General features: G+C 38.4%; 1 protein-coding gene across 1 annotated transcript in view; it reads left to right on the plus strand.

Annotated features, from left to right (window-relative positions):
* The window catches only part of POLR3B (RNA polymerase III subunit B), a 73,617-nt gene that overhangs the window by 50,384 nt on the left and 10,716 nt on the right, over positions 1-12,517 (plus strand). Inside the window, exons 24-25 of the mRNA XM_005491177.3 lie at positions 9,748-9,851; positions 10,742-10,908. Of these exons, the coding sequence (XP_005491234.1) occupies positions 9,748-9,851; positions 10,742-10,908 (271 nt within the window). The remainder of the gene's footprint in view (positions 1-9,747; positions 9,852-10,741; positions 10,909-12,517) is intronic.

The raw sequence follows: 12,517 nt of genomic DNA on the forward strand, positions 1-12,517 counted from the left end.
CATTGATTGGTTCACATCTTTTATGAATACAGTGGTAGAAGGCCATATGCCATTTTTTTTTGTTAAGTTCAGCTAATTTAGCAATTATGTTTCTGAAACAAATACGTGTTGGCAAAAACTACTTTTTGTCTCTTTGTTGATCTGTGAATCTGAAAAATACAGTAGTTTCCCCCAGTTCAAACAAGTACAGGGCTTTTGAGGTTTGGTTGGGGTTTTTTTTAAGTCACAATTTGTATTTAGGTGATAGATTTGTCAGTGGGTTGTCATAAACTGGGAAAGTTCTGAACAGACAGAAAAGAAGAGAGATGAAATGGGAAATTCACAGGTCTGTGCAGGCATTCTGCTCTGAAGACAAGACTGCAGGTAGATAACTCAGAGCCATGGTGTAAAAGGGAAGCAAATCAGGAGCAAATGCACAACTAGGGGTGCACCAGCAAAGAAGAGAAAGAAAGGAAATGTTTTTAAAAATACATCCGGGACATGATCTGGGGCAGCTCTGGATCTTCAGACCAAAACTTGACAATGAGTGCCCACTTGGAAGCTGCTTGGTGTCATGTAGTTCTCAAGTTTTAATGTTACTTGGAAAATGAAAATCAGGGACCTACTTTTATATCTGCTGAAAAATAGCAGTGAACTCCCTTGACCTGAATATAAAAAAATATGAGTATCAGATCATCCTCCAAATCTCAAAGAGCTGGAAGGTATGCAAAGGGTGTTAAGAAAGAAATAACTGAAAACAGCCTGACTGTAACCAACTTAAAAGCATGTTTTGTTCCCATTGGTGTCAGTATGGGACAGGTTTTGATATGTTCTCATCATTCTGTACACTTGGAAAATCAAGATTTGTAGTATTGGAAGCATGACCTTCTGTGTTAGTGTATGTGCCGTGCAATTACCTGAGTTTTGTAATCTTGTTACATTTTTAGGTCTTATTTTGGCTTGAGAACATCTCTTGTCAGATGTGATGGAAAGGTAAAGATGTTGATGTTACTAAATCCTTTCCATTGCAGCCCATACACCCCTTACAGTCCTGTCCTAATAACTCCTGGCCAGTTATAACTGAAGTGAAATACTGCATCCCTGTCGTGAGATGCAGAGCTAACCACTGTAATCCACATTTCTGTGGAGTCCAGGTTAGGGGATCAGGATATCTACCTACAGCAGACCTGTCAATCAGAAGAGGTAAAATGGGTGCAGAAGGCAGTGGTTGATCACAGTGACAGCTGTTACCAGATACTGCCTCAAGTTTGTGTTATCTATAACAATAGTCAGCCAGCCTTTCTCAGTTACATCCAGCTCTCTGAAAGATCACCTGTGTCTTTCCACACACCCACAAAACTGTTTTTTAATTTTATTTATTATTTATTTATTATTATTATAATTACTCTGTTTTCTCAGGAAATACTTCCATTGTTTCTGTTGTTATTAAGGAAGAGAAACTCCTCTGCTAAGCATTGAAATATTTTTCCTGATTGTATTTTCAAGATGGTTTTTGATCTAAAAATAGAAAGCTATCCCCACTGAGTTCCCAAGTGATTTGGAAAACAATACTGTTGAAGGTTTCAAAAAAGTAAAGAAGCAGCATTACATACTTGACTTTCCTTATAAAACCGAGTCTAGTTCTTGCGCTGCAGCCTTATAGGAGAGTTAAGATAAGTGAGGGGAGGAAGAGCTTCAGAGGCAACCAGGAGGAGTTGAGCAATTGGAATGTTCAACTGCACCATTCTTCCTTTTCTGAGAGATCCTCCTTCAGGAAGATTTTGTGTAGATTCTCTTTCTAATACTTTTTCAGTCTTATACACAATGAAGTTGTACAGTGCTTAAAAACTTAGGAGCACTGTTGGAGCAATGACTATTTCTTGATACAGTTTCAGCTTTGTCTAATTAAACCCTTCTCCTAAGTGGTATGCAGTATTTTAGCAGCAAGTTATTCTATAATAATGCAATCAGTACTGTGCAGGACAAATTTTCTTATTAGAATTTTTTTTAAAGCCTCCAAATTATATTAAAGAAGCTGCCTGATTAATAATGATAAATATTTATGGGGATTTACTTCAAAAAATTAAATAGGTTAGTTTTTTCTCCTAGTTTGGGCTATTAATGTGCACCAATTGGAATAGTAGAACAGAATGTAAATGAACTTTTTTGCATATCTCTCCAAAAAATAATAAAAAGAGTGCTCCACAAATGTAGAACCATGGGTGCTAAAGGAAGAATGACAGAAGGAAGCAGAATTCTGTCAGGCAGGCTGCAGTATGGCTTCAGGGTGCTGGAGACCTTCCATATGACAAAATGCACGTAAGACGTCTCACAATATAGAGCAAGCAACTACCTGTGGAAATCCCATGGTAATGAAAAGCAATATCCTTAAATGCTGTAGTAAACTTTTAGGGCAGCCATAATTACACCTGGCACTGCATCAGGTTAACAATGGCTGATCACCCTCTATCTGTGCTTGGGACTATAATAATAATAATAATACTAATAAAAATCCAAACCCATCAATTATTCAGAATGTCACTTTCAGCTTGGTTTTGGAGACATGAGTGTGGGAACATTGCAACAGTTGTGTTACAGAGTTTGTAGGCATGTGTCTGTAGCTATCCCATACATCAATCTCTACTAATAATCCCTTGTGATCAGGGGAGTGATCATATTCCAAATTACTACATTTTACTAAGACTCATAACCTTCCTGGCAGTAAACCTCTCAGTTCACTGCCCTGTAGTGCATTATAGAAAAAGATGTTACAGTAAACAGGAGAAAGGAGGAATATGGAGAGGATACATTTGATGGATACTAAGAAAAATAACTGACAAGAACAGTACAGTTCACTGTTCTGAAGTTTAACAGTACAACGAAGAAACCAATACTGACAATAGCAGAACTGGAGAAAAGGCATGAAAAGGAAAGGGAAAACCTCCTTTGATAGCTTCTTAACATAACTTCTAGTATCATCCTCTAATATCAAACTGGGGAAGGATCAGTCTTATCAGAAAAATATAGGCAATCGTGAAACAGAAATCATAATACTAACAGTTCAACTTTTTCTACTGAGACAGAATTTTTAATTCTCTCATCTTGGTCTGAATGTGCGCAATTACAACTTCAAGTGTAATTTGTGACTGCTCGCTTTAAGCCTGCCATAGAGCCATTCGAACAGATAATGATCTTAAACGAGCAAGTACCTTGGTTCAGTGAGAAGAAGAAAAAGCATATATCTGTCTGTATTGTCAGTCTTTTTTTGTGGAATGTATTTATTTTCTAGAAGGCATGCATGGAGAGGACATCTGATGTCATGGAATTGTAGTAGTAATGGGTTTTAAATAATTAAATATGTGCAAAATAAGAGATTTGCACAAACCATGTTTCAAACTTTTTGATGGTCTTTTTCCTATATTCCAAATTGATTTGTATTTCAAAGCTCTGCTTTGTCACTGGAGCAGAAGGAAGCAGAGTAAAGGAATTAGAAAGTGTCTGGGATACAACAGATTAAATCTCACAAACCAGCTTTAGCCTTTTGTTACAGAAAAGCCTTCCATTAAATATGTAGGTAGATTTTGTAGGCCTCTATAATAACACAGATCTGTGTCACTGCCTCTGTATTTGCTGCCTTGTTTGTGTCCTCTCACATGTCAACATGGTGTTGGTAAAGGTCACCGCTTCTGGCCTGTCCACCACACGCTCTTTTCACGTGAGTCTGTGTTTTAAGTGCTCTCCTTCCAAGCTGCCTGTAAAAGGTTGCCTGTCCTTCAAGGCTTCTCAGAAAGAAGTATATAGGGAGAAGGAAAAAAAAAAACCAAACAAATGAGGCCACCAAATTGTGTTCTGAAAGGCAAATATTTTGCTTTTTTTTCATATTCATCTTCAAACTGGATGTTGCAGTAAGATCTTTGGGACTGGAACTGTCTCTATAGTCTGTAAAGTTATTAAGCTTCTTGTGTCTCACAAATAAATCTTCTCTGGTAGTTTTATGTTTATCCTGAACTGCAGGACTTCGTTCTCACTATGTTGCATCATATATTTTCCAGAAGGATAAAAAAAACTTCTTTTGGTTAATTATTTTGTTGTTTTAATCTTGTATTCTTCAAGCAAAGTCACTTTTCAAAGCACAGAAGGCAAAAGGATTGTTAAGCTAAAGAAGCTTCATCTGAGTTCCATACAAAGTAAATTATTATATTTCCAGATTTCCTCTTGCTTTGCTGCAAGTCACAATGAGGAAAAAGTTGGGCTCCTTTGATGTGAAAAAAAGCAATATAACACTTCTCTGAAAGAACATTTCTCAGTCTCTCATGTGAAAAAGGATTAACACCTCTAACAAAGGTCCTGTAGATCACAGAACTAAGCAGCAATACTGAACAGTATTCCTGAGGAGTGGAAAAACTGTATTTAAGCAAGAGATTGTTTGAACTTGCAAACAGAAGCTTTTTAATAGCTGAAGATCTAAGATAAAGGATTAAACCTTTCTGAAGTATCTGCACTTAAACAACTCTAAAGACAAGGAAGCAAGTTTAAATTCATGAAAGATGGTCTTTGTTTTCCTAAATGAACCATGTTCTTTAGTGTCACCACAAAATCCATTCACTGCATTATAAACTACATAAACTTCATGACAATCTGTCTCATGTAGCTTGCTTGCGTTTTTGAAATTTTTAATAGTTCGAGCATCTGCTTTCTTAACTTCATAGTGGAGATCAACCTATCTTTTTCCTTTTAATAGGTACTTGTACAGTACAGATAAGCAGAACATTTAAAATAAAACGTTTGTTTTAAATGGCTACTTGTGTAATTTCCCCCCATGTTATAAGTCAGAATGAGTACTTTATCTCTAATAGAATGTCAGTGAGTTTAGAGTAATTAAATGGTTCAAGTGGCATTAAAAATAATTTGCTCTTAATCGACTGCAGGAATGTCGGATGATTAGTAGTTATTAGGCATCAGGGAAGGTAGGGATTTCTTACCATGTTTTTATCTTCAGGGGTTGTATTTGAGAAAATGTCAGAATGCCATTAAAACTTCCCAGACTTGTTTTTTTTCTGTGTATTTTTAACAAAACCACTGTTTAGCTTGCTATCTTAAGAAGAAAATTAGAGCATTTTTTATCTCAAGCAGCAAACAGGTAACCTTCTGACCTTTTCAGTAAATCCTCAACTGACCTTCTGAAATTAGCGTGATTTAGCATTTTATGGCACAGAATAAAAATCTCTAATTCTGTTTCCAAATAGTGTATCCTGAACACACATTTTATTAAGCTCTTGACTCATTCAGCCATGTGTATTTTGTAAAGTTCCTATGGTTATTGTTTTACAATAGCTGCTTCCAGAAACATTGTAAGGGTTTCAATTAATCAGCTCTTTGTGTGCTTCAGACTATGCAAATTTATCACATCAGACCATTCAGCAGCTCATGGGAAAGCAGTGTACAAACTGTATTGTCTTCTAGCACCTCCTCTCATTTAGAGTGATGTTTTTAATAAGAAAACTAATCAAGTTTACTTATGCATTATTTATCTGTTAATTTTAATTCTGTTCTTTACCTCTTATGTCAAATGGGATGTAGCAAGTGATATGATAGATCAGTGAATGATTCAGTATTGAACAAAGGTTATGTGATACAGCACTTTTTTCTTCTAGACTTCTTTTATGCTTAGTTAGCCAACGCAGTATGTAATTAGAGAGTTTTGAAGCAGCTGTGAATTCGTTGTTCAGCCTTACTAATTTTTTCAAATCTGTCACTTGTCCGTAACATACAGCGCTGTGTTAATGCTGCAACTTTGCTTAATTATGTGATGTTGTCTTATTTCTCAAGAGTATTTCCAAATTCTGGCAAATCTGGCAAAGCTAAAATAGACGCCTTTCAAGTCAGTTTTAGCGCTTTCACCACCGTATCATTAGAGCGAGTAAACAAGCACGTTTAGTAACACACTTCTTTTTATCTTGCTGATAGAAACTGGTATTGCTGCTGCTTCTATTCACGTCATCTCCTTTGCTCTCTAATGTCCCTCCTGCTGGTAGTAATTAGTTTTCTATATTAGGTTGTTTTGACTTATTTGATGATTTTTTTTCATTTGGCATGTGTGTGTATAGAAGGCACCTTATCGTAGCCTGGTGAAAAACTTTCCCATAGTGTTGCGTTCTGTCCCTGCCCCCTCCCAGCCGCCCCCCTTCCCCCTCTGCGCTGAACCGCGCTCTTCGTCTGGCTGTGCTCGTGTTTGTCAGCAAACTGTAAAAGCAGCCCCACGAAAGGTGCCAGCTCTGGAAACCTGAGTTTCTCCTGATTAGGAAAAGAAACTCAGACAAAAGTACAGGGATGAGGGGCTCTTTATGCTGTCAGTGCCTTGTGGAGGTACATGGGTTTGAGATGCTGTCAGCATTGATGCTGATAGCGTGTGTGGGGCGGGGGGCCATTGTGCATATTCAGGGGACTGTCATTTATTGGCTGCCATACAATAGCATTGAAAAACACTGTCCTCGGCTGTTTTATACTTGCATATAAACCACTGTTAAACCACTGTGGATGTCTGATTTAAGGTTACTGTAATTTAAACTGTTACCTTTGCATTTAGCTGCCGTGCTTATTAATCCAGGTTTTTTTTTCCTTTTTGATATTGTAAAAAGAATTTCTTAGCATTTTCACTGATTTTCTTTCTAAGGCGACATTCTAAAATAGATACACAGAAGTTTCTTTTCTAGAATTTAATTTGTTTTTCAAATGAAAAGAAATCAGATGTAGCAAGTTGCTAGGTGCTTTCTTGTTCAAGCACATAACCATCTTGTTAATTCACATTAAATAACAGATTTTGGGCTTTGTTTTGTCTGCAGCTTTTTCTGGTTGTTAGTACTGGATTCTGGTCCCAGGTGAGACACCAGAATGTATAGGTGAGAGCTATTCAGTCCCACTGCAATATGGAATTTAGTCTCAAGTTGTATTACTCAATTCCAGATGCAGCGTATAAAAATTGTGAGAGAAAGGGAAGTGAATGAAACCAAATTATTCCATGTGTCCTCTATGAATGCTGAGGATCAATTTTCATGTGATGTCTAAATCAGTGACAGTTAAGAAATACTCACCTCTAGTAAGAGCCACAGAGCAAAACAGCCTCCTAGTTTGAGTGTGCCTTATTTATGAATATTGTATGGGGTGTAGTTGAGCAGCTCAGTTGAGAAATGCAGTTCATACTTGAACAGAATTTGGAACTTGAGGCTGTTTTAAATTCCTCTCCTTTACTGTTTTATTGGCCAGTTGCAAGTGGTAATTCCACTTACATGGATTAATTCACTTGGTCACTTTTTTGCAGCTGTTTGCTTGCCTGCTGCTGCTCTGCTGCAAAAAAAAAAAAAAAAAAAAAAAGAGAGTAGTAAATTGAGGAGCTTAAAGTGCAGACCTGCGAGCATTATTCTCCTAAAGAGCTTCTGAAAGCAAGCAATTGCAGAATAAAATAAAGTTTACATTTTGAATTAATTGCAGTTACTTACTTTTAGAAGTAGGATTGTATATAGGAAAGGTATCTTTCAGCTTTTTCAACAGTTGAATGAACTTTCTTAAAACACAGGGTAGGAAGAAGCTTCTCTGTCCTCTAAATACACACAGACATGCTATAGATCTGCTACAGGCTCAGCAACTTATTAAAATACAGAAGCTTAGAACTAAGGCTTTATAGCTTTCCCTTTTTTCTTTTTTCCCTTTTTTTTCCCTCTGTAAAATAGAAACTTTATAAATGGCCTAGTAAGCTTCACATTTCTGGATTCTGTCTAAATATTTTGTTTTTAACTTCTAAGCTCATTATGCTGTCTTTGTGTTAACTTGTATTAAAATCTGTCAGCTATGACTGGTCTCATAACCACAGTCAGCGGACCAGAATAAGTTAATTATTTACTTGTGTCACTAGTGCTCTTCATCTAATGAAATGCACAGCTGTGTTAGATCTGCAGTTGGGTGTGTAGGTCCTATTGTTACACAAGTCAGCGGAGGGTAGAAGCCGCTATGATGGAGAGCCCTCAGTTCTTTCTGCTGTTCTGCCTTTCTGTGTCGATTTCATGGATCTTTTATCATTCACTTTCACACAAAACAAACAACACAGTGGCTGTCTGCTATGGGAACCAGCTTGGCATATAAAAGGTTTTCAGAGCCTAAAGTAATTTTAAGTTAGCTGAGATTTAATTCTTGGCTTACAGGTGCCATGAAGTCCAGATGCAACCTAACTCTTTCTTAGATGTTAATGCAAATAAGGCAGAATGTATGCACAATAATACACATATAACAGAGTATTTATGTATAAAATTTAAGGCAAAAAAAAAAAAAGCTGTGCAAGGAAGAGATAATGGGTTGGTTTGAGGGTTTGTTTTGTTTTGTTGTTAATTTTTTTTTGTTTTCAGCAAAAGATTGCTTCTTGGCAGGGAGAGCTGGAAGGATGTTATTGATTTATCACAGCAGAACAATGAAAATTAGTTTCAATAGGTTTAAAAACGAAACACAGCAGCACACACACCCTTGCCCCAGATGGTTTTTTTCTCCTCCCTTCCCCCATACTTGCCATTCTCATTCTATTAACTACTGTCCCATACACCTATCCCTGTCTTGCTTGGACAGTGGAAGAGGAGCTCCCTCCTGAGCAGACGCCGATATCCCCCTGTGAGCTGGCTGGTCGGGGGATGCCTTTTTAGGGATGTAACCAGTACTCTCGGTCTTCCAGGAGCCCCCTCCACTCCAGGACTGTTCCCAAAGCCTGCTCTGCCACAGTTGCAGCAGGCGGGTCTCAAATAGCTTGCAGACTTTTTCAGCTCTAAGGGCTTCTGGAAGAAATTGTCCAGCTGAAACAGTAGCTTTGGTTCAAAGGAGTATGGGCTTAAGCAGCTGCATTTTAACACCTGAATTTGAATGTTAGATCTCTTGATGGTTTATAGCTGCAGTATGTTGAACTGCAAAATTCACTATAGAAAGTTAAAAGGGTTGGAAGGAGAATTTTGAGATGCATGATGCATATTTAAAATGAATTTTCATGTTTCTGTTAATTCTTTCTGCAATATTTTTAGAGTTCGGAAGGTTTTCTTTGTTTTATATCCAATACTGATAGAGACTGAAAAAAGCTTCCAAAACTTTTCAAGGGACAGGTTGTGTTCATGGACTGACAAAATAAAAGCAGCCTGTGGAGTGGATTGCACTTTGTAATTCATTGATAGCAGTCTTTACTCTGCAAACAGATGTTACCTGAAGAAAATCTTTGTTATTTTTTATTTATTTTCCCCTACTTATCCCTGTCAAATTCCCATTTGATGTGTTTTTATTGACAGTATTTTGCAAAGATACATATGATAAATAAAATTAAAATCAGTAATAATTCTGTATGTCCAAAGGCATAACCCAAGAGGCCAAATTACTTATGTTTTTTTTCTTTCATGAAATTATAGCATCAGCTTTAAAAACTGTATCTCTCTTGGGATATTCCAGTCTGATTGGACAGAAACTTTTAGTTGCTTCTAAAAATAGGATCCAAAGCTTTGTTCCCAAATTTGCTAACTCACAAATGACTGTGAGCATTATATAAGGGTATGCTAATTTTGCCAACCCTGTCACTAGGGCTCTCTTCTAGTCTGCAGGTTGGGAGTACTGGTCATGGTAATGGGTCTGGGTAAAAAGTGATCCATAAGAAAGAGAGGAGGAGGAAAACACTAAAGAAAATCTGGTGATGAGCGTCAGCCCTGCTGGTGGTTTGCTGTTTTGTGAATTGAAATGTTTTCTCTTCTGCAGGGGTGTGTGGACTGATTGTTCCTCAGGAAGACATGCCATTTTGTGATACAGGGATCTGCCCAGATATCATAATGAACCCTCATGGCTTCCCATCGCGTATGACGGTGAGTGGGGCTGCTCCATTCACACGACGCTGTCCCCCAAGAGGGAAAGAGAAGGGGACCAGCCACTAAAGACAAAAAAGCTTTAAGTGTGATTTCACTGAGAATATTCTCCAGTCATCATGCCAACACTTGCTCTGCTCTTAGTAGTCAGCCCTCTGTTTCACTGTTTTGAAACATCCTACTGTAAAAGGAGCAGGGTTGCAGGCTCTTTGTGCATCATACCCATTTTGTTCTGTGTCAAGCTAAGAGGGATGCTACTGAATACTTCACTTGCGCCTTTTGTGTTTGAAAATTTCTTGTTCTTCCTTCCCTATTGCCTGTACCTACTAATCTGGCTGGGGCAGACTGTGAGGTCAAGGTTGGAGAGGAGCTTCAATTAGAGATCCAGACCTGTAAAACTTTTTAAATTATACACACCTCCCTGGAACTGAGGCGAGTGTTGCACCTGTGCTGCAGAGTCACTGCCTGCTAAACACCTCACTGCCTGGCCTTTTTGTGGGACCTCAGTGCTTCCTTCATACAGCCTCTGATCTTCCTTCCTTTGTTAGCATCTTGCCTTCTATCCCCCCTGCTGCACTGCAGCAAATCAAGTCTCCATGGCCATTTCCTCCAGCAGAAGGCCACACAGATCCTGCCCATTTTCAGATAACTGGAAGAAGTGGAACTGCCTGACTTGGTACCTTAAGGGTGTTCCCAGACCCTGTGATGAGTCCAGTTTTCCCCTTCACACAGGACTACTCCTGGCTCTTGGTCTGCTTCCACTCCTCCTGTTGCATGCAATAGCCCAGGCTGCCATCTGGGACACTTTCTCTGACTAACTTGTGCTGTGAACAATCCAGCAATTTGCTTGTCCCAATGACCAGGCTGCTAACTCTGCTTTTGTCTGACAGGTAGGAAAGTTGATTGAACTCCTGGCTGGAAAGGCTGGGGTGCTTGATGGCAGATTTCACTATGGAACGGCTTTTGGCGGCAGTAAAGTTAAGGATGTGTGTGAAGATCTTATTCGCCATGGTTATAACTACCTAGGGAAGGACTATGTAACATCTGGGATCACTGGGTAAGAATCTGCTCTTTAGATTTAGGTGTTTCAGGAGAGTGGAGAAATCCTGTTGAGGCACATCTGAAAAATCTTCTCATGTCTCAGAGCTCAGGAACTTTCTCTTGTTTGAAAACTGCTCTGTGAGATTGAGAAAAGAGGCTGAAAAGTAGTGTGCATTTTGGGTTTTTTTCTTAGAAACATTTTGTGGTTCCACATTTTAAAAATTGCTAGTGTATGTGTGGCTGTAATGGGAATGGCCCTTGTGGTACATATGAAAATTTCGCAAGTTTTACTGCCTGGCAAAAAAAAAAAAAGCTAAAAACAAGGCTTTCTTTTTGAGAGATATAAAAAATTTCAGATTTCTGTCAACAGAAAGTCTTGCATATGCTTGGAATCAGATAAGCATTTTCATGTTGACTTTAATAGTACTGTAAATATGGATTTGGAGGCAAGCATCTGTTCTTGGGAATATTCTGTGTGTGCTCTTTTTTCCTTTTTCCTTTTTTTTTTCTTTCGATTACACAATGTTTCGGTCTGGCATAATACTCTAATCTGCAAACTTCCTGCTGTGTTGATCAGACTGGCTTCTGAGACACAGAGTTCAAAGAACATAAGATAGTTTAGGAACAGGAAAAGGCCATATGGCTTCACATGCCTGCCCTTCCAAAATGTATCTTAATCCTACCTTCCTGCTATTTTTATTATCCTTCCAGTCCCCTTCTTCTCAAGAAGCAAGTTTAGGTCTCTCTTGCAAGTTTTTTTAATATGCTTTTTATTTTAATTGCCTTTCCTACCAACTTATTCCATATGTTGCTTCTCTTTTTGTTTCAGAGATACAATTTTATTTTCCTTATTCACTCCATATTCCATAAATTGTATATCAAGTATCCTGGTGCTTGGAACACTTCCTCTTCGTATATCATGGTGGCTTGTAAAAAAATCTGGCTAATCATGTTTCCTAGGGAGAATAAAATCATCTAGCTGTAAAAATCCCCTGTCCCCAAACTTCAGCTTTAGAGACTTTGTTTAAGGATACTAATACTTTTTCCAAGCAAATTACGGAGGCGTAATCTGTTTGTTATGAAACGTGAAGGCAGATTTCATAAGAATGTGAAAGTTTGCGGATTTCAAATGTCTAAGGAAGTTTTGTTATTTTCTTCAATAGCAACTTTTGGAATAACACTGCATGATGTCAGTAATGACTCTGAAAGGATATAATACTGTTGTCTCCTGCTTGTTTTTACATTGCATTTTACCTTTTTTTTCTTTTCCCTCAAACAAATTGTGGCCATGTTGAGTCTGTCGGTGTTAACTCTGGTCATTCTTAGTGCTGTAGGTGGTAGCTGGGTGAAGGTAGTAGGTGGGAAATGACTGAGTGCTTTTCACTGGTTGCTCTCTGATCCTTAGGTGCTTACACTCCTCTTACAGTTAGGGGTGTTTTAAGCACAGAAATCTTTAGCCATACTCCAGCTCACAGAATGGAGTAACACCCTCTGTACTGCTCGCAGACGTTCTCAAGCTGATGAAAGTGCCTGAATACAGTTCTCAAGAGCCCTTCACTCAGCTCATCGGAGCCCCAGGGCCAGCCAGGGCAGCAGTCTTTGTCCCTTGGCTGCAGCTGCTGGGC

Source organism: Zonotrichia albicollis, chromosome 4 (genome assembly GCF_047830755.1).
Source record: "Zonotrichia albicollis isolate bZonAlb1 chromosome 4, bZonAlb1.hap1, whole genome shotgun sequence".
Taxonomy (NCBI): Eukaryota; Metazoa; Chordata; class Aves; order Passeriformes; family Passerellidae; genus Zonotrichia; species Zonotrichia albicollis.